Consider the following 22,179-nt stretch of genomic DNA (forward strand, 5'->3'; position numbering starts at 1 on the left):
CAAAGCACTGATTGTCCTGACTTCCTTAAACAGGTAGCAGGATAAGTCTTCTCAAAGAAAGTAAGAGTTTGATGAGGAGAGTTTAGGAAATCAAGCTGTGGCTCTTGTTTTGACTTGTTGGCTTAAAAATAAAACAAAACAAAAACTTGTAATTGCTGAGAATTGTTAGCTAAATATTGGTGTAAATTGTTAACAATGAAAGCGCTTAAGCAATTCATTATGAGCTTAAAGCAATTCATTCTTTATAAAAGAACTTAGTAACACCATTTAGTTTGCTTTGGAACATTTCTGGGTGAAGATGAAGTGGCCTCTCCACCAAATAATGGTGTTTTTTTTGTGCTTAAAAAACTCAATTGTTTGCTTACTATTTAATAAATGCACATATATCTCTCTGATTTTTTTCCCAATAGATACAAAGATCTGCCATCACATTTATCCTCAGATAAATAATCTAGGCTATTAAATGTTTGCTTTGAATAACCCTTGGATACTAGTTACTCATAATGACTTAGGGTTTCTTTTCAACTCACTGTCCTTCTCAATATTCACACATTCCTTAATTCCAAGAGTGCTAAAGAGTCTTGGTAAAGATTAGTATGATCATAATCATCTGGCCAATTATAGATTCATTTTGTATAATTATAATTCTCATATGCTGCCTGGCAGAGATTGAATATAGACCTGAAAGACAGTGACCACAGTACGTCATTATTTTCAGGACTGCAAAGACATACTATGGTGTCATCAGAATTTACATGCTGGTTAGTAAATATTGCATATCATCATCAGAGCTTCATATAGTACATGATAGATGCTGAACAAAAGATTTGATGACACAAAAATTGATTAAATTATAGTGGGAAATTATGTTAATATTATTTTATTTCTCCAAACAGCATCAGCATGCCAAGTTATGGGATCAGACCCAGTTGACCAATATTAATTGTGCCTTAGTATATGTTATAGACAGTCTCAGCAATCCTCTGGCTTTATCTGGGCAACTTCACCCGTATGTCTCTAGCTTCTCATCAGTTAACTAAAAATAATAATACCTACATCACTGATTTCTGTAAGGCCCTGTTGAAATAGCATATGTACCAATGCTAGTAATCTTCAAAGCTCTGAATAATCATTAATTCTTATTATCGTTAAAGTCTTCTAAAAAGTCAAGATAATGCAGTAGAAAAAGAATGAAGGAAGTTGACTAGTTTTGTGGTCCTTGCCATGCTATGGCCACATGGCTTTGATGATGTCAGTTAACTTTTATAAAAATCTTGCCAACCTCGGATGATCAAATGAAGATATTTGGGAGAATTTGTTTTTAGCTTTAATATTACTTAATATACATAATTCTTATTAAAGGTTAATCCCTGGAGACAGAAAGACTTGCCATTATCTATTCTTTTTTTTTTAATTAATTTATTTTTTAAAGTTTACTTACTTATTTTGAGAGACACAGAGACAGCATGAGTGGGGGTAGGTCAAAGAGAGAGGGAGACAGAGAGTCCCATGCTGTCAGCATGGAGCCCGATATGGAGCTCAAACTCATAAAACCATGAGATCATGACCTGAGCTAAAACCAAGAGTCAGATGCTTAACTGACTGAGCTATCCAGGCACCCTGTCATTATCTATTCTTAAATGATTTTCTTACTTGAATCATGCTAACAGGATATCCAATAGGAAAAGACAGTGACAATGATATGAAATGATTATACTTGTTTCTCATTCTTTAGTGCAAATGCTGGCCTGGATTCCAACTGAAGGATGATGGTAAAACATGTGTGGACGTTGACGAATGCTCCTTGGGATTTCCGTGTAGCCAGCAATGCATCAATACATATGGGACCTACAAGTGCTTTTGTACAGATGGGTATGAAATACAACCTGATAACCCAAATGGCTGCAAATCACTCTCAGGTATGGAATTGAACTTGTCCACTGATCCAGCCTCAGTTACACATATGGATTCTGAGTTTTATAGCTATTCTTATTGAATTCACTCCCCTTTGCTGTTTCTGAGAAATCAAAATTCTTCCTTACTTACCTTGATATAGGGATATGTGACTCTAATTTTGTGTGCTGTCCACAAACTGTTCTGTTTGTAATAAAATCGCATTATGGTCTTGTGAATTATTAAGTGATTTTTAGATTTTGAGAGTGCTCAGAGGTAAAAAGAACTATTTCTAGCATTTTTTCCTGCTACATCACAGGTTCTTAAGAGAAGGTTTGGCCAAGACTATTAAAGAGCCTATTGTGACTGTATTATAATAGCTTTCCTTCTCCCCTATACCATATATGCTCATATACATATGCCAAGAAGGTCAATAATGATAATAGTAATGATGATGACAACAATAGCAATAAATCAGCTATATAGGACTACTTGAATTCTTCCATAGACTCAGCAAATATTATTAAACTTCTCTTTGTTTCTAGTAGTGAGTTTCACTTTGCAAATTAGAAAATTTAATAGAACGTGGGCCATAATTTTAAAAATATTATAATTCATTAGGGGAGAAAATCACACATATTAAAATAATGCAAAGCAATATATAATAAATGAGCAAAAAAATGGTACATAATATTATCTCTACCCCCTCACTTTCTGTGAATCAAACAGCATTCCTAGCTTCTTATGTATATGTATGTCACATTTCTATGACGGCGTAGAGTATATTATGCTAAGCAAAGTAAGTCAGTCAGAGAAAGACAAGGGGGTGCTCAAACTCCTGGCCCCAGAGATGATGACCTGAACTGAAGTCAGATGCTTAACCAACTGAGCCACCCAGATGCCCCTCATGCATCAGGAATTCTTTTTTTTTTTTTTTTTTAAACGTTTATTTATTATTGAGAGACAGAGAGAGACAGAGCGTGAGCAGGGGAAGGACAGGGCAGAGGGAGAGGGAGACAGAATCTGAAGCAGGCTCCAGGCTCTGAGCTGTCAGCACAGAGCCCGACGCGGGACTGAAACTCATGAACCGCGAGATCATGACCTGAGCCGAAGTGGGACGCTCAACCCACTGAGCCACCCAGGCGCCCCTAGGAATTCTTAAAATTAGTTTTTCAACTGGTTAACCCTTTGCACATTATAGAGAAACAAACAAACAAACAAAAAAACCCTTTCAGTTTTTTTGTGTGTTTGTTTTATTTCACTTTTACTTATTCTTGGAGTATTCCTTACTGAATCAATTTGTATATTATTTGAAGCCTGTTGTTTTATTTGCAAACCTACTTGCTACATCATGCATTCAGCCACATGAAATAAGAAAAAAGAAAATCACAAAACCGGTCAATGTTTTTGTTACTTTAAACTTTTCAGAAAGGAGGGTATGAAGGAGATGAATGCTGATGATTACATTTTTTGTCTCATTATATCATGTGTCCATGCTGTAGTTGTTTCTCATTAGCAGCAATAATTAGAAACTAATAATGATACAAAAATATGTTCCTGAAGCATAATTCTTTTGCTGAAGAGATCAATTTTTTCCAACTTTATTAAAGTATAGTTGACATACAGCTGAGTAACATATAGCTGTGTGACATATAGCTGTGTAACATGTCTACACATGATACACTTTAGATATTGCAACATGAGTGCCACCATAGTGTTAGGAATCCCTCTGTCACTTCACCTAATTACCATTTCTTTCTTGTGGTGATAACATTTAAGCTCTACTCTCTTAGCAACTTTCAAGTATGTAGTATTTTACCTAAAATCACCATGCTGTGCCTTAGATCCTCAGAATTTATTTGTCTTCTTACTGGAAGTTTGTATTCTTTAACCAACATCTCCCCATTTCTCTCACCCCTCGTACCTGGCAACCACCATTCTACTGTCTGTTTCTATGAGTTTGACTTTTTTGATATTCTACATATAAGTGATAATCACATAGTATTCATCCTTCTCTGACTTACTTCACTTAGTATAATGTTGTCAAGGACCATCCATGTTGTTGTAAATGGCAGAATTTCATTATTTCTCATGGCTGAATAATATTCCATTGTGTGTGTATATGTGTGTATAATGTATAATATATTATATATGTACATAATATATAAAACATATAATATGCATATATATTATATACTATAAAATATACATATGTGTAAATACATACATATAAATTGACATATGCATGTAAACACAGATACATATACATATACTTATATATATGTGTATGTATGTCACATCTTCTTTATTCATCCATTGATGGACATTTAGGTTATTTCCATATCTTGGCTGTTGTGAATAAAGCTGTCATAAACATGGGAGTGAAGATATCTATCTTTCTCATCATGTTTTTATTTCCTTTGGATAAATACCCAGAAGCAAGATTGCTGGTTCATATGTTGGTTCTATTTTTAATCTTTTAAGGAACCTCCATACTGGTTTTCATAGTGTATATACATTCCTACCGACAATGAACAAAGTTTTCCTTTTCTCAAATCCTTGTCAACACTTGTTATCTCTGGTGTTTTTGATGATAGATATTCTAACAGATGTAAGGTGATATCTCACTGATTTTAATTTGCGTTTCCCTGATTATTGTTGATGTTGAACATTTTTTGATGTACTTGTTGGTCATTTGTATGTCTTCTTTGGAAAAATGTCTATTCAGTTCCTCTGCCCATTTTTAAATCAATTTATTTTTGGTTTTTGTTATTGATTTGTATGTGATTTCTTTATATATTTTCAATGTAACCTGTTATCAGATATATAAATTACAAATATTTTCTCCCATTCCATATGTTGCCTTTTAATTGTGTTGATTGTTTCTTTTGCCGCACAGAAAGAAACCTTTTACTTTGATATAGTTCTGCTTATTTTTGCCTTTATTGCTTGTGTTTTTTCTGTAATATCTAAAAAAATCATTACCATGACCTTAAAGGAGCCTTTTGTTGATGTTTTCTTTGAGGAATTTTATAATTTCAGTTATTACATTTAAGTAGTAAAGAACAGAACTACCTAAGTATTAAGGTAGACCATGACTGAGGTACCTGGGTGGTTAGGTTGGTTAAGCGTTGGACTCTTGATCTCAGCTCAGGATATGATCTCACAGTTCATGAGATCGAGCCTGGTGTGAGGTTCCATGATGACAGCATGGAGCCTGCTTGGGGTTCTCTATCTCCCCTCTCTTTTCTGCCCCTCCCTTGCTTGTACTCTTTCCCAAATAAATGAACATTTTAAAAAAAGGTAGACCATGACTGACTAATTTTATATTTATACATATAGTTGACAAGGGATGACAAGGTGCCTTCAACCTCAGACTGACTCTCTGAGGAAGGGTTCTGAGTCTCTCAATTTAGCATCAACACAAAGACTGAATGATTGATTGGGGATGCTGTCCTTGCTCATAGAAGGAGATGTCTGGCATGTGTGATACACATTTCTTTTTTTTTTTTTTATTTTTTTTTAATGTTTATTATTTTTGAGAGAGAGAGAGCAAGCCTGGAAGGGGCAGAGAGAGAGGGAGACACAGAATCGGAAGCAGGCTCCAGGCTCTGACCTGTCACCACAGAGCCCAATGCAGGGCTCAAACTCACAGACCATGAGATCATGACCTGAGCTGTAGTCAGCCACCCAACCGACATAGCCACCCAGGCACCCCTGTGATACACATTTCTAATCCCTGACATAAAGTATGATAAAAAATAATACACTACCCTATTAATTATATATTTACTATGAAACTAAATTATAAGAAGAGGAAAGTAGTAGTTTTTAATATAAAGTAAACAAACATGACAATAGCTCTATAACAGTAAATGATTTCCAATAAAATCCATATTAAATTACATAAAGTGACTACTGTCTTCTTCATTGTTTTTTTTCTTCTTCTTTTTTCTTTCTTTTTTTTTTTCTTTTGTAGTTTCTACTGAAATTAAATTTGCTTACCAGGCAACTAAGCATATGACTGCATCTTAGAAACAAAGCTATTTATAAAGAGTTTGAACAAAACTTTAATTGAATTGCTCTAGGATTATAACAATCAAGAATGTGGTCAATTTGAATTTAAATTATTCAGATATGTATTCAAATAAACATGTTGTATATGAAACTTTCTGAATATTTTTAAAAATCCATTTTGTTTCCAAAAATATTCTAAAATAAAACCACTTTAAAGGTTTATATTTGGAGCATGGTCAGATTCCTATTATTATTTTTCTTAGATTCGAGAACAAATGAAATACTAAAATATATTGGAACAACTAAAAGAAGGAAATAAAGATCATTAAAAGAATTAAAAAGCAGGATTATGAGGAAAGGTGAAATTGATTAACAAAAATTATAGAACTGGAATTCAGAAGTTATTTAAGAGAAGTCTCCAGGCAGATAAAAGAAATATGCGTAGGCAATGACACTCTTGATTTTCGCCAAAGTCATTCTGACAGTATAAGCTGGTTATTTGATTATCAAGAAAGAATTTTCTGATTATATGAATGTTTAGCTGTACTGTAGTATTCTAAGATATGTGTAGCTTATTCTTTCCCAAAATTCATTTTAAAAAATCAGATTATGACACCAGATATTTTCCGCCAGTTGCAAATAAATTAGATAACCTGCTGTTCACAAAAACTGCGGGAAAGAGAGGGATGCATTTAGAATTATCTAGATTTTCTATACTACCTGCGTATATGCTATTTTTTCATTTTACTGTAAATTGAGATATTGAGATATTGAGTGTGAATTTTTTAACCATTAATCTACTATAGAACACTACATTTAAATTTATAGAAATTTAAAGTTGAAACTAAGTGAAGTTGAAAGCCATACATATAAAATTCTAATTCTGTTTTTTTTTTTTTTTTTGTCTTGGTGTTTAGATGAAGAACCTTTTCTAATTCTTGCTGATCATCATGAAATAAGGAAAATTAGCACTGATGGCTCCAACTACACACTCTTAAAACAGGTATGACATTCTCATGATGATTTCATATTTAATATGGGTACTCCAGATATGCATTAGAACTGTAGAAATATCTCACAATTAGAATTTATGAAGCACTTGCTCATGGATACATGTATGTTTGTATAGGAGATTACGCTAAATTTTATTTTGCTTGAATTGTCAAAGGGGTGTTCCATACACGTTACATCACACCATATCTAAGAATGTAAAAAATATAAGATAGAATTAATGGAAGGGAAAAACTGTCGCAAGAATCACTAGATGAGAGAAAGCATACAATTATCTTTTAAAGTATTTTGTATTTCCCCCTTGGAATTTTAAAAATTAATACCTTTTCCAGAATTTTAAGTTTTAATTCGTAGAACTAAGAAATAAAACAGGACTGACGATCTCTAGCCTTTCAAATTTAGAATTAGTAAGGGGGTGAAAGTATAATTGTAATCGAGCCATGATTCAAAGGTTCTAAGGCACATATGTTTAGTTCTACCGTCTTTATCCTCAACCTGTCCACTTCAAGAGAATCTGAGTTGATCCGTTTTGATGTTTGAGTCCTATTGTCAGGGTTTATTTATATATGTTATTTAAGATGAAAGTTATGGTTTCCATTTTATGATAGGATAGAAAACTGAATTGCTCACCTCAACTTTTTATTTCTCCCAGTCTGCAGTGGAAATAGCATAAAATCAAATCATTAAAACTACAGTGATTACTACATGGACTAGAGAAATCACATGCAGTTAGTTATAGCATATTTTTGGTTGTCAGGAGAAATAGCTTCTTTGGCAAGATTCAGTTTGTATCTGTTCTGCTGCAAATGTCTTTTTGCCCCAGACTGTACAGTAGTGACATAAATATGTGAAAGCACTGTCTACAACAAGTGTGCCAAAAATAAGGATATTTCTTGTTCTCGTAGTGTGGTTAAGCCAGCATTATGCATAGACAAAGAAGGCCATTCATGTGGTGATTTTAGCAACATAAAGAATACCTGAACTATTTTTGCCACCTATTGATGGGTTCCTCTATTGCTCTTGTCAGTTTCAATCATTTTTCTTATGAGTCTCATTTTAAGTACAAATATTCATTAGAAACTGTGATATTGACTTTTCCTGACAGTTAGATTTTCCAGTTTTCCTCTAAGCCACAGATTGAAAATGAAAATTTCACGTGAAAATCCAGATTTCTGGCTACTCATGAAAATAAATAGAAAGACATAGCAATGCTGAGCCCACATCCTTGAATGTCCACAATCCAAATTGTATGGCAGTTGACACTTTTTGATATAGAGGCCATGCTCTCCAATTCACAGGAGTCCTCAGACTTCCTGTGTGCTTACAACATGTCTCCTCATTCATGAATGTCTGTGAGGCTTAGATTTTTGTTCTTGAGATTGGAGTGTGCCACCGACATTCACTGTATCACACTGCCTCTCTCTAATGGTGAACCCTACAGAGATTGGGAAATATAAAAATATTTCCATGTTGTTTATAGAGACTAAACAGAAATCTATTTAAAATATAAGAATTAGACAGCTATCTCTTTAAGAGATGAATAATATAAGAGAAATAATTCGAGAGAAAAAGTTTTAGTATTTATAACTATGCTAAAATGGAAAAGTGTTTGCTGCCCAAATGTTTTTCTGTATTATTTAACTTAATTCTTTTCTTCCACGCAGTCTAATTTTAAGCTTATAACAAAATTAGCAAATGTTGAAAATTATCTTTTTCTTTTGGAGTTGGTCTCCATACCCCCTCTAAGCCTCTCTATACCTTCCAAGTTAGATGTGCCAGTCCTTGTATGGCCCCTGCGAAAGGAACAGGCTTATTTTCTTTTTACTAGGTTGTTTTTGTGTATTTGTTTACCATTTCTTCCTTTTAGACTCTGCTAGCATAAAGGGAAAAAGTTCTCTCTTTAGGACAGTCTGTTTATAAGCTCAGTTGAACTAATAACTAAAATAGCAACAATATTTATTGACTTCACGGAAGACTATTACAGAGCTTCAGTGACATCCCCTTGCTTTATTTTCCAATCCTGTGACTCAGGACATTTCTACTGGTATCCCTTTTGTTGTTTTCATAGCTAATATGTTATCAGAGATTGTTCTTAATGGAGCAAAATGATTTTTTCCTGTATGCATCATTTAAGTATTTCATATACCCAAACCACTTTAATGCACACTTTCAGATAGCAATTTTTTCCTCGTGGTATCTTTTTTGACCATTGCCATCACTAGTACCTAAGTGGGGATGACTTCCAGATAGTTTTCTTAGTGTAGTGTTTATGAAAATGAAAAGGGAGTGAGAAAGATGAGGATGCTCATAAGGACTCTGAACATCTGTCTTTTGAAAGCATTTATTAATGTGACCACTGAGTAAGGAAATAGATACCCAAAAAACTAGAGACAAGCCTTACATCCAGTTTTGCCTGCAGTCTGTTTGGAATATATCATTTCTGTCAGGGAAGATATTTTTAACTGCATTTCATTACAGCATTATAGAAATTTTCAAGGAGTTCTAGGCAGTAGAAACATTTTTTTTTCCTCAGAAATTTCTGTCTACATGTGCAGAATGAAGTAGAAAACGGAAGTAATTATATCTCCATATTTTCTCTCAGTCAAAATAAGTGAAAAAACATCCTTGTCTTAAATGTGAGAGGATTGTGTGTGTGTGTGTGTGGGGGGGGGGGGGGGGGGGTTATTAGGAAGAACGATTTACCCTAATATCTTGAATTTGATTCTCTTTGTTGTAGTCCATACAATCTCATGAAGCTTTACAGTGAAAAATTTTAACAGGTCGTAGATTTTTTTTTTTTTACCCTATGTATTCTAAAATGTAGTTTTAGGTAGGCCGGCTATAATTTAAATCCATACACCACATACATAAAGAAAATGTACTTATACTTTAATAACATGGATGTTAGAAATTAAATGCATTAATCAAATATTAATTTTATTAATTTAAGTGCATTTCTCAAGTAGCTTTCCAATGCTATCCACTTCAATCTCTGCAGTGGCTTTTATTCCAGTAAAATTGTGTAGAGAAACAAAACACAATTTCCTAAATTAATCATCTTGAACCAAAGGGTGCAGATCTTCAGCTATAGAAATGAAAGAAGCAAATAGGATTTTGATGAAACCAATTTTCAGCTCTGAAACCACTGAAATGGCTTTAGTGTTTAGACATTAGTTTGCCCATGCCCTTGACTTTTTTAATGTTCCTTGCATATGATTCTGAGAAAAGAGAATTGCAAAGTTTTCTGTGGGGATTAAAGGGTAAAGCTGTAGAAAAATGACCAGCTTAGATAGATATGTCAGAATTCAGAGCTTCAGTTCCTCTGCATTTATAGCTTTCATTTAATTATAGTTGAATTGCTAAATTTGGAATTGAATTTTCATTATATAAATTGATTATTGTAAAAAAAGGAATAGGATAATTCTGCCATGACTGGGTAAATCTTTCCTAAAGTTAGTGACAAGATTCTGTCTACCTTTTCTCTGTAAAACTCCAATTCATCCATCTGAATTGCAGGCCATCACAGAACCCTAACCCACTTACCATATTCCTCTGGTGTTAAAAACACTTGAACAGAAAGGATATTACAAACTCTATTGAAGTGCATTTATTAAACTTTCTACAAAACTTGGGCTATACTCAATTTATATTTTATTTTATTTTTTAATTTTTATTTTAATGTTTTCTTATTTTTGAGAGAGAGAGACATACAGAGTGCGAGTAGGGGAGGAGCAGAGAGAGCGGGAGACGCAGTACCCGAAGCAAGCTCCAGGCTCTGAGCTGTCAGCATAGAGCCCGACGTGGGGCTGGAATTCACAAACTGTGAGATGATGACCTGAGCCAAAGTTGGACACTCAACCAACTGAGCCACCCAGGCGCCCCAATACTCAATTTATATTTTAAAACTTTGATTTTGCATGGACAACTTCCTAGATATGCATGCTGAAATGCATTTAATTAAGGGGAATCCTCCAAGTTTTAGCTTGTGAATTAATATTTAACAAATCTTTTGAATCTGTGACTGAATTTTTTAAGCAGTTATTTTTTATTAGTAATGTCAGGAAGAAGTATACTTGTGTTCATTCATCTGGGCTTAGTGAGAAATTTACAGAATCGTGTTTACTTTTGTCTCTTATTTATGGCCAAAGGAATCCAATTTCCAAGGAGTTAGCCCATTTCAGATTAACTTTATAATCTCGGGCAAAGGAAAGAGATTGCTCATGTTAAGCCAAATACATAGCTAAGCATAAGATGTGAACCTGTGATTTTAATGCCATGACCACTAGACTTTGGCCCTGCTGTGAGAAGAAAAAAAAAAATTAGCATTTGCCAGAACCTTTTCTGAATTGCTTCTATAACTAGGCCATCGTTAGTCTTGTAGATCATTGGAAAGAAAGAAAATTATGAACAGTAATAATGTAGCCTGGGCCTGAGTCTTAAGAAAGACTATATAAATCTAATGCAGTGTCATTATCTAATTCTAAATTTGGGAAATAGATCTGGAAGCTGAATTCAGATGTGGTAATTATCATCTTTCCTTTCCCTCCTCCCCAAACCAAACACCGCATCTCCCTCAGGGTGCTATTCCTTAACCTATAGGACTACAGCTACTCATAAATGACCCCCAAAACAATTTGAGACTTAATCACAATTTTAGGATAAATATATACATATAATTTTACAACAGATATAAACATATGGCAATGATCTCTTAGGGCTTTGCCAAGTGTCTATAGTGTCAATTTTTTTTCAATTTTTTATTAAATTCTAGCTAGTTAACATATAGCATAATTTTGATTTTGGCAGAAATCAAAATTTGGTAGAATTTAGTGATTTATCACTTGAGTATAATACACAGTGCTCAACACAGGTGCCCTCCTTAATATCCATCACTCATTTAGCCCATCCCCCACCCACTTCCCCTCCATCATATATTTTTAATATGTAATATTTATAAATTAGTAGACTATCCAAGCCTTAAAATGAGTTAACACAATGGAAATCCTGATCCAATTTTTGTTAGTCCATCAGGGTAGTAATATATGAGCCTTAACAAAAGGTCAGAATTAAATTAACCCCTCAGCAATTGTTTGAATTATTCAGCACCTAAGAAGATTCCCAGATCCTGATGTACAATTGTTAAATCAGTCAAAAGGCACAATTATCAAACCAAAAAACTGGGGCATCCAGAAATCCATCAGTTGAATTCATGTTAAGTTTTGTTACTTGTTAAAAAAATGCATAACCAAGAGTCTGAAGGCAGGCATATCCTCATATATCCATGTAGGATAAAAACATGTTGGCTACTCAGTTCCTCTTTGGTCAAATACTCACCTAAGGTTATAACTTGTAAATTCTAATATGGCACTATGTTGGCTAGAGGGTCTCAAGAAGAAAAAAAACCAACAACCACCACCACCACCACCACAACAACAACAACAACAAGGCAGCTAATTTATGTTGTTGACAAAAAATATTTTGGACAAATTGGTTTCTAAACCTTCTTTTCTGACTTTCATCAGATGACTATCTGAAGCTCATCTTAAATCTTCTGTGATCTTCTGTTGCAAATTTAGGTGTATGCTCTTTTCTGGTTACTCTACAGAACAGACAATAATGACATTAAATTCAGATTTATTTAATATTAATCTAAAGTGAGAGCCTTTCATTTTACTACATATATATATATATATATATATATATATATATATATATATATGTATTTTTTTTTTACCCACAACAGGGGCTAATCTTTATAAGCATTCCAAAAATTTTGAAACCTACTTGGAAAATATTTTCAAATAAATTTTACATCTTAAATGTGTGGTATAGAGAAATGTAAAAATAAAATACTTTTATTTTTTTTTATTTTTTTTTTTAAATAAAATACTTTTAAAAAGAATTGGTCACAAATGCTATTAATTGTCATAACTATAACTCTCTAGGTTCAAAGGGAGATAGTGATTCTTACAAACTCCTAAGACATTTAAAAATAATTTCTATTAACTATTGTTCAAACATATCCTTTTTTATTTTTAGGGATTAAACAATGTTATTGCTATAGACTTTGATTACAGAGAAGAATTCATATATTGGATTGATTCTAGCCGACCCAATGGCAGCCGCATAAATAGAATGTGTTTAAATGGAAGTGATATTAAGGTAACTAGATGTTACAATGATGGGATTATTGAATATTTTATTGGTATAGCTGACTTGAATAGAAAATGTTATTTGATGGTAATGATACAAATCATAAAATGCATTAGGTTGGTTTGAATTTCACATTTGTACAGTGCAAGTTAATACATACTTTAAATATGAAATATGAGGCTTTTTAATCCGTATGTTTCATTATAACACCGTTACTTGCAATAAGATAAAAATAAAACTGACTAAATAACATTCAGAACCTTATTCACAGCCCTAGAAATTGTGAGGGATGCTTTTGGCTTGAATGATTAGTGCCTGAGTTTCAATTGTATTGACTTATATAAAAGGGGAAAGTTGAGTCTGAGAATTTATGATTGAAAAAATTAATTACTAGACTGTAGATTGAAATTACAGCGCTATTAAAATTAACCTCCTATATTGGAAATAATTGAATGCATTTTTATAAAATCATGAATGTTCTGATTAGACAGTATCATAATTAAATACATATCACATTCTAGATATGAGCTACTTGGCTCCTTTTCTGTGTTATATTGAGTTTTAAAATAAAATTATTTGCACTGTATATATGCAGTAAAATATATTATAAAGACACTTCAAGTATTATAGAACCCATCAATTGCCTTAACTTTTTTGTAACCATCTATAATATCATACAGAAATTTTATTGGGAGCAATCAATTTCAAAAATATTAATAAAATCTTAAAATGTGTATATGCAGTGCCAGAGCAACCATTAGGTTGGGCTCAGGTGATTTGTAATGATTGTATTTATGTATAAACTTTATTTATGTATTTATATATAAACTGATAGTTTATAAATATCAGTATGTGACATAGATAAGGAAATGGATTTTTCTTTTTTAATTCTTTGAAAATGTATATAAAAACTATAAAAATAACATTACCCAAGCTTGATCATATTTTTATAAGACATTTAAATTTTAATTACCTTTATATGTTTTGAATATACTTTAATATTTTAAAGGATTAACTAATATCTTGCCACCACTAACCTATTACTACTTTAAATAATGTCATAATATAGGGTAACAAATGAATCTTTTTTTCCTATTGGGATTACTAACTCACTGATTTTCTTATTAGTGATTTTCTAATTCACTAATTCACGGATGACAATGTAAATTTTCAGCCATGCCAAATTTGTAAAATTGGAATATGGGAGAAAGAAGAAAAGATGTCTTGCAATTCAATACAGTAGATCGATACCATTGGTTGCTGAAAATGACCATGTTGTCATATGTATATGTGTATATATCTATATCTATATCAGAAATTAAAAACATACAGATTTCTCAAATTTATTGCCTTTAAGTGTTGGAGCAAAGGCAACGACTGTGGTAGTCCAAATATGGATGATATAATTCCTGTACCACTTTAGGGCAAGACATAAAAGATCTAGATATAGATTTAGATATCTTCACTATTGATAACATTAGTGAAAGGATAAGTATAAACTTTCATTATTGTTTTATTTCCTCTAATTATATGACCATTGGCTTCTGTTACAGCCCCAACTTTCAGTTTCTCATTTCACAGAATCCTGAAAAAACTGAGGACTCAGAAATAGTAATCATATAGACCAAGAATCTTGAGTTATTTTATATGCATCATATTTGTACATACAAAGCTTATGTTCTTATTATAGTTGATATTGTAATGGGTTAGAATCAAGCACGGCAGTTGTATGAATTTTACTTCCTTTGGTTAGGTTAAAATAGTGTATGTTCTCAAATGTACATATTCTGTCTTGTTGTAGATAATTTAAATAGAGCATAACCAGTTGGGAGAGTGGAGAATGCTATTGGTATCTCCCCAAAATCTGTTAAAGGTTAATAATATCAATAATTCTGTGTGTATGTATTTGTATGTGATAGAAGTTTTGCCCCTAATTTTTAGAAGACAAGTATAACAAAAATGTGCAACTCTGCAACTGTCCAACAGTTTTTTATTTTGGTGTTTACTTCTTAAATCCATATGTAATTTTCAGGGACTGATTACATATTAGGTAATTTCTCACATCACAAACAAGTAATTTTATTAGGGTAAATTTGTTCTATGTCTTATGCTTATCTAAATTCCGTTTCTAATGTTTAAATAGAATTCTATAATCTCTGTAAAAATCAAGAAGCAATTACTCGGTGCTTATTGTAGGTATTTACATTGTTAACCTTTTAAATTCTTATTTTGTTAGGTAGTGCATAACACAGCTGTTCCCAACGCACTTGCTGTCGATTGGATTGGAAAAAACCTCTATTGGTCTGACACAGAAAAAAGGATCATTGAAGTATCCAAGCTCAATGGCTTGTACCCTACTATACTCGTTAGCAAAAAGCTGAAGTTCCCCAGGGACCTGTCTTTAGATCCTCGAGCTGGGTTTGTAACATTGAGAATCTTAAATTAAAGATTGAAACTGTGGGTTACATTCAGTGTGGTAAATCTCATTCTGTAGGTTTTAACATGAAAACCAATATAAAATGTAATGTGTAGACATTCTTATTGAGAAGTCAAAAATAGAAATGTGACTCTCACAGTGAGAAAGAAAAACATTTGAAATGATGAGATTTAACAGCAGGTATTTTTAAAAGTTTTAAACAACTATTTTTCTAAGTAATCTAAATATATCAGAAATTAAAACATACAGATTTCTCAAATTTATTGCCTTTAAGTGTTGGAGCAAAGGCAACGACTGTGGTAGTCCAAATATGGATGATGTAATTCCTGTACCACTTTAGGGCAAGACACATAAGTAGTATCCATGGATAATAAGTAACCAGGTGCATTATCTGTGCACTCAGAAAGAATAGTATAGTGGAAATATTGAGAACGATTCATACTGGAGCTGTGTGTCAGTTGCATTTCATTGTGAGAAAGGAGAACAAGTCATTGTAAGGATTAAAGCCAGCAGGCTGGAGATTCCAGGTGAGGGATGAACACACATTAAGGTGTCAGAGCTTAGGTGTCAAAGTTAGGTGTATGCCTGCTAAAGTTTTATGGATTATGACCATTATCATTCACTTTTAATTATGTTTTTTTGGTAGTTAGAGAAGGCATGCCTTTCCTTTTTTTTTCTTTTTTTGCACTATAATTTAGAGTGATTATATACTCCAAAATGATCTCTGTAGAAGTTCAACCTACTCAACATGCCTGTTAAAATAGCAAATGTAGAGAAAATTTTATTTTTAAAAATAGGACACATTCACAGTAACAAGTGTTATAACTGTAGTGCTCTAAATTTTCTGCTATATAAATTAATTTTAGTTAATACTTTCATGAAATCACTGCTTGTATCATACCATATTCAACAATTAGACATTGCTTCTTGCCAATAGGTTGTATCTATGTTTTTTGGTCCTTTATATTCATATTTGGCAATGTGATCATATCAAAGTATATTTTATATCTTAAGTTTAAACACTTTGGGTAGAAGCAGTACCTAATAGGAGAAGCCTTGTACTGTAGATACTCTCCTGTTTCCAAGGTAATGTGCAACTTTTAACTTTTTGCTGTATAATTATGTACCACTTTTTAACTCTTGAAGTATTTTCTTTACCATAGCAACAGAAAATTCAAAAGAATGTCAATTCCATTTTAATCGAAACAGAATCACAAGAGAGTCTGTTTTTAATATGTTTCAGGAAATAATGACCAGATGTAATAAGTTTGACTATTATCATCATTCATTCATAAGAATGTGAATACTTTAATTCCTTCAATATTTTATCAGAAGATATTTATTTTAGCATGTTCAAAACATTGCCTTTTTCTTCAAAATCAGTATGGCTGACTTAGTTTTTCCTTTCATACTCTTTAGTATGCTTCATATTAAACAAACATTACCTGTAGGTCATAAAGGTTTGGGGAATTTACTTGTTATAAAACAAAAATGTCCTAGCCTAGTGAACATAGCTGAGTCTAGCTTTAAGTTTTATTTCTCCCAGTTACAGGTATTATTACCCTGTAAACCAAAGGCAGCCTTAAGTTGTCGTTAACATAAACCCATCCATCAAAAGTGTCAGTCAAAACGGTGAAGTAGTAAATTATTGTAAATGTTATGAAAGACTCCATTGATTTCAATTTTGGATAATATTTTATTATGATATGGATATGCCACATTATAACAAAAAGAAACAGATAAAAATGGTATCTTCTTATGAAACAATTAAAGCTACCTATTTTAACACGTAAAATTTAATGACACCTTTTTGTTCATTCTGTTTTTCTCATTCCCCAGAGTGAGACAATAGGACAACTTGGATTTTAGTTTTTATGAGACTAGCTTCAGGGTGAAGTTTCCATAACTGTCTAAAATATTGTGTAATTCTGCTTCAAAATATATCAACTTATATTGTAATATTATGTAATAAAAATCCCCTTGTACCTTTCCACATCAGAATAACATTGCAATTTATGCATGTTTTGAATTTGCCAATACTACTGGCCCCTGTTTCCTGGAGAAATGTGATTTCTGTCCTGATATTTAGTGAGGAATAAGGCAAGGATTTGTTTAAAGGAGAGTAAAGATCACTGGACTAATGTAATGAAGTAACTCATGATCGTGAGGTCTGTGAATTCAAGCCCTGTGTCAGGCTCTGTGCTGACACCTCAAAGCCTGGAGCCTGCTTTGGATTCTGTGTCTTCCTCTCTTTCTGCCCCTCCCCCATTCCTGCGCGCGCTCTCTCTCTCTCTCTCTCTCTCTGTCTCTCTAAATAATAAAAAAATATTTATTATTTAAAATATTTTTAATATTTAAAATAATATTTAAAATATTTTTATATTTTAAATATTTAAAATATATTTAAAAATATTTAAAATATTTAAAATATTTAAAATATTTAAAATAATATTTAAAATATTTATTATATTAAAAAATATTATATTTTTTAAATGATAGTATCCCAATGGTCACAATATCAATTTGGATATGGTAGTTACTAAGTAAGAATGGTAAAGAAGATACAAGTAGATCAATCATCTTCCTGATTGTTATATTGAAATTCAGCTGAGATCCAATTATCCTAATCATTCTGTTGTCTGGTTTAGTTTGAGAATTACTGTTTTAATTTATCATAAGTTTGGGGCAATTAATATTATTTACATCAATATTTATAAGAGTTGTTTATGCAGAAAAAAATACACACACACATACACATTTTAAAGTAGAATAGAAAATATAATATTAAAGCCATACTGAGCATTATTATATCTTTTTTGGATGATTAACACGTTATTTCAGGTAATCACATAGCAAAAGACCATTATGATAGACAATAAAGTGAATGTGTGATATGACTAGTTAACATAAAATTAATGTACCCATTCATTTATTCAACTCACATTTCTTTAACATTTAGTGTACCTCTGGCAGTGCTCTAGGTAGGAGTATAAAAATAAAAGGCACAGTGCTATCTCCAGGTGTTTCATGGTTCAGTGGGTAGGTAAATAAATAATTATAATACAATGAAGTTTTTTTTAAGTTTATAAAAATGGGGGGGCGGGGGAAATAGAAAATGTTTTTATCTCAACTGGAATCAGAGGACCTTCCTGGATAAAACTAGTGGAGTAAGAATTAGCCAGTGATGCAGTGCCCTTCAGAGCAGGAGGTATTTCAGGCCAAAAGAATAAGTAAGCTCTCTGGGAAAGCAAAGAGGACTTTAAAGAACTTGTGATTGGAAGAGATTATTGTCAATGTAGGTAATGATAGTGCAAATAAATTTGGCAAGGACACATTTTATGCTTCTGTATCTTGCCTTATGTCATTCTTTCTTCGTAGAATGCCCTTCTTATTTTCCTCTAGTTGGAATAACTTTCTGTTTTTCCAACAAGAGCAGAGAATATCTGTTCCTATGTGAAACTTTCCCCAGTTCTGGCTAAGAAGACCCCACATATTGAACACATTCCATTATATGACTTTAAAATTTTTTTAATTTATTTTTTGAGGTATAATTGACATAAAATATTAGATTAATTTCAGGTGTATATATGACTATTATTGGTATAAATATTTATCTCTCCATCTAGAAAATGAGTTCTTTTAGCAAAAGGGCCATGGCTTGATCATTTTTTGTGCCTAATACAGAAGTTGTTAAATTCACCGCAAAAGGAAATAATAAATGGGCAACTGGATGTACACAGCAAATAGGGTTATAGCTACAGGGACATTTTACCTGCATCATTACCCAAACCAATACATCAGTATGTAAATAACCTGCATGTTTCAAGGACAAGAGTCATAAGGGAACTTTTGTTGTAAGGGAAGGAAAGGTATATCAGGAATGAAAACTCAGTTTCTGATTTCTGTGGGGAAACAAATATTTTATTAAAATAAACAGCCACATTAAACCATCCTTTCCCTACCAATTTTTAAACCTATATTCCTATATTTAGTCAAAATATACAGGAAATGAATATAAAAAAATTATAATTCAAATAAGAAACAATTGCAGTTGGAAGAATTGTCTCTGAGTATATTCCCTAAATTTTGGGGGGAAACAGTAAAAACTGAGCAGACTTCTACTTTAATTTGTTTTAAAGAAATGTAGTATATTTCATTAAACTATAAAAGACATCCTCAGGAACCACAGAAGTCTGTTGTTATGGTTACAGCTGGCATTGTTGTGTATGTTCACACTTTGTTATAACTTACAGAGTAGATATTATTTGGGGCTGAGGTTTTTCAGATGTGATCTTAGGTAAACATTACCTACTATATGGGTGAGATTTAGAACGCCTCTTTTGACACTTTCACTGAAGTTTTCATTTTTCAGCTTTAATTATTTAAAAAAATTTTGTACTCAGCTAGTTTTTAAGAAGTTGAATTTCACGTGTTGAAAATACCAGTACACTAGTACAGACTTATTGAAAAACTTGAAAAAAAAAGTATAGTAAGAGGGCTTAAGTATGGAAAAGGAAATGAAATTTAGCCATCAGAAGGTAGCTACCCATAAGAGAGAAATCCTGTGTCTGTGAAGACGCATTTATACCTGAATACAGTTAAACTATACTTTTCTTCCATGCAATAGAATATACTCTTTTGGTTGATAAGTACTTAAATAAAAAAATCATGTAATAACACAAAATCCAGAAAAATCATGTAATACTATACACACAATCTGGATGCAACAGTTAACCTATTAACCAAACACAATAACCTATTAATAACCTATTAAATAAAACCAATATACAGAAAGTGTACACATTTATATGATATATATTACATATCTAGTACAGATGAATAATAATAATGTTTGCTAAACACTCCATGCTTATCAGTTTTCTAAATTTTTCCCTATAATTATTAGGGAACTAATATTATTATTTTTCTTTTCAACATGTGAGTAAATACAGGCTCACATAGGCTAATTAAAGTGTCCTGACTCACATAGCTAGTAATATGTGCACCTGAAATTTGAACCCAATTAATCTGTTTCTAGAATTCATTTCCTTAAGACTCTGCATAGTTCTGCTTAGAGAAAAAGCTAGTTTATAAATCTAGAGACCTGAGCCCTTGTTTCAACTGTATCATAGTAGACTATGACAACACACATAATCTTATATGGTCTCAGTTTATCAGTAAAATGAAGGTATTAGGCTACATTATCTTTAAGACCTGTTACAGCATTAAAATCGTCAATTTAGTTATACTTTGTTCTAAAATCTGAAAAAGATAAAGATTATTCTTAAGATAGCTATGAAAATAAGATTTATGTTTCAAAGAACTATCAGTGAGCACGAGATTTCTTTCATGCTTTCTTCCATCTAAGTAAAATTATTATTCCCTCTTTTGTGCCTCCATAGTAAAATAGTTTTATCATAATATTGTTTTCATTTGCTTTACATCTACCACCATTGTATTCACTGAGAGATTTTTAAACACAAAAATCATATCTGTTTATCTCGGTGTTCTAATTCTAAGAAGTATCTGGTACATAATATTGCCTCAACAAATTATTGTTTCAAAATATGTTCTCAATCTACTTAAAAATGGTTCTGGGCTGGGGTGCCTGGGTGGCTCAGTCATTTGAGCCTTTGATTCTTGATCTTGGCTCAGGTCATGATCCCAGGGTTGTGTAATTGAGCCCCTCATAGGGCTTTGTGCAGAGCGTGGAGCCTGCTTGGGATTCTCCCTCTCCCTCATGCTCGCGCTCTCTCTCTCTCTCTCTCAGGAAAAAAAAAAAAAAAGGCTCTTGGGTTTATTACACTTGTTACACCCGCTGACTTATTGAGGTAGACTCTCTGATCTGATTAGGAGACCTGAGAATCTACATCATTACTGCCTTGGGGGTTCCTATATTTACAATATATACATTGTTCAATTATACATGCAATAAAAAAAAAAAAGTAATTCTGTAGGACAGAAAAGCTAAAACACAGTTTCCCAAAGTTTGTTTCCTGTTTTCTATTTACTAGGAAAATAAATGCTATCGCCCAAGACTATGTGATAAAGAAAGGGACACTATAGTTCCAAGAGAATCACTATGTCAGATTAAAGCATATTAAAGGCCCTCACGATAAAAAAGATGATGCTTACTTTGTTTAAAAAAGCATTTCACAATCTTGTAACCATCTTGAAAAATGTGAAGTAACATTGATCAGGGAAGAATTTGTGGATAATAGAAGGGCAAAGCAAATTATGTCTGAATGAGAAGATCTATATAATTGAAGGGGAAGGAGAAGGGCCAGTGATCTCATGGAAACATAGAAGTGAAAATGTGGGACTGTAAATAATCCAACTTGAGCTGAACGGACACATTTTTAAATATATATTTTTAATGTTTATTTATTTTGAGAGAGAGAGAGAGAGAGAGAGAGAGTGCAAGCAAAGGAGAGGCAGAGAGAGAGGGAAAGAGAATCTCAAGCAGGCTCCACAGTGTCAGCACAGAGCCCAACGCGGGGCTTGAACTCACTAATCGTGAGATCATGACCTGAGCTGAAATCAAGAATCAGGTGCTTAACCATCTGAGCCACCCAGATGCCCTAGAACTGACACATTTTTTAATGGTGGGGAGAACTGGAAGAAGTGTGTTTGTGCCTAAAAAAGGAGAGTTTGAATGGCAAGGACAG

The 22,179-nt window shown here is 32.6% G+C and overlaps 1 protein-coding gene across 4 annotated transcripts in view; it reads left to right on the forward strand.

The window, feature by feature from the left end:
• Positions 1-22,179, forward strand: part of LRP1B (LDL receptor related protein 1B) — a 1,890,044-nt gene that overhangs the window by 1,623,009 nt on the left and 244,856 nt on the right. For all 4 annotated transcript variants that reach the window (XM_058715412.1, XM_058715410.1, XM_058715409.1 and 1 more), the window contains exons 56-59: positions 1,736-1,919; positions 6,828-6,913; positions 12,961-13,083; positions 15,311-15,492. In XM_058715412.1, coding sequence (XP_058571395.1) covers positions 1,736-1,919; positions 6,828-6,913; positions 12,961-13,083; positions 15,311-15,492 — 575 coding nt within the window. The remainder of the gene's footprint in view (positions 1-1,735; positions 1,920-6,827; positions 6,914-12,960; positions 13,084-15,310; positions 15,493-22,179) is intronic.

Source organism: Neofelis nebulosa, chromosome 2 (assembly GCF_028018385.1).
Source record: "Neofelis nebulosa isolate mNeoNeb1 chromosome 2, mNeoNeb1.pri, whole genome shotgun sequence".
In the NCBI taxonomy this organism is placed as follows: Eukaryota; Metazoa; Chordata; class Mammalia; order Carnivora; family Felidae; genus Neofelis; species Neofelis nebulosa.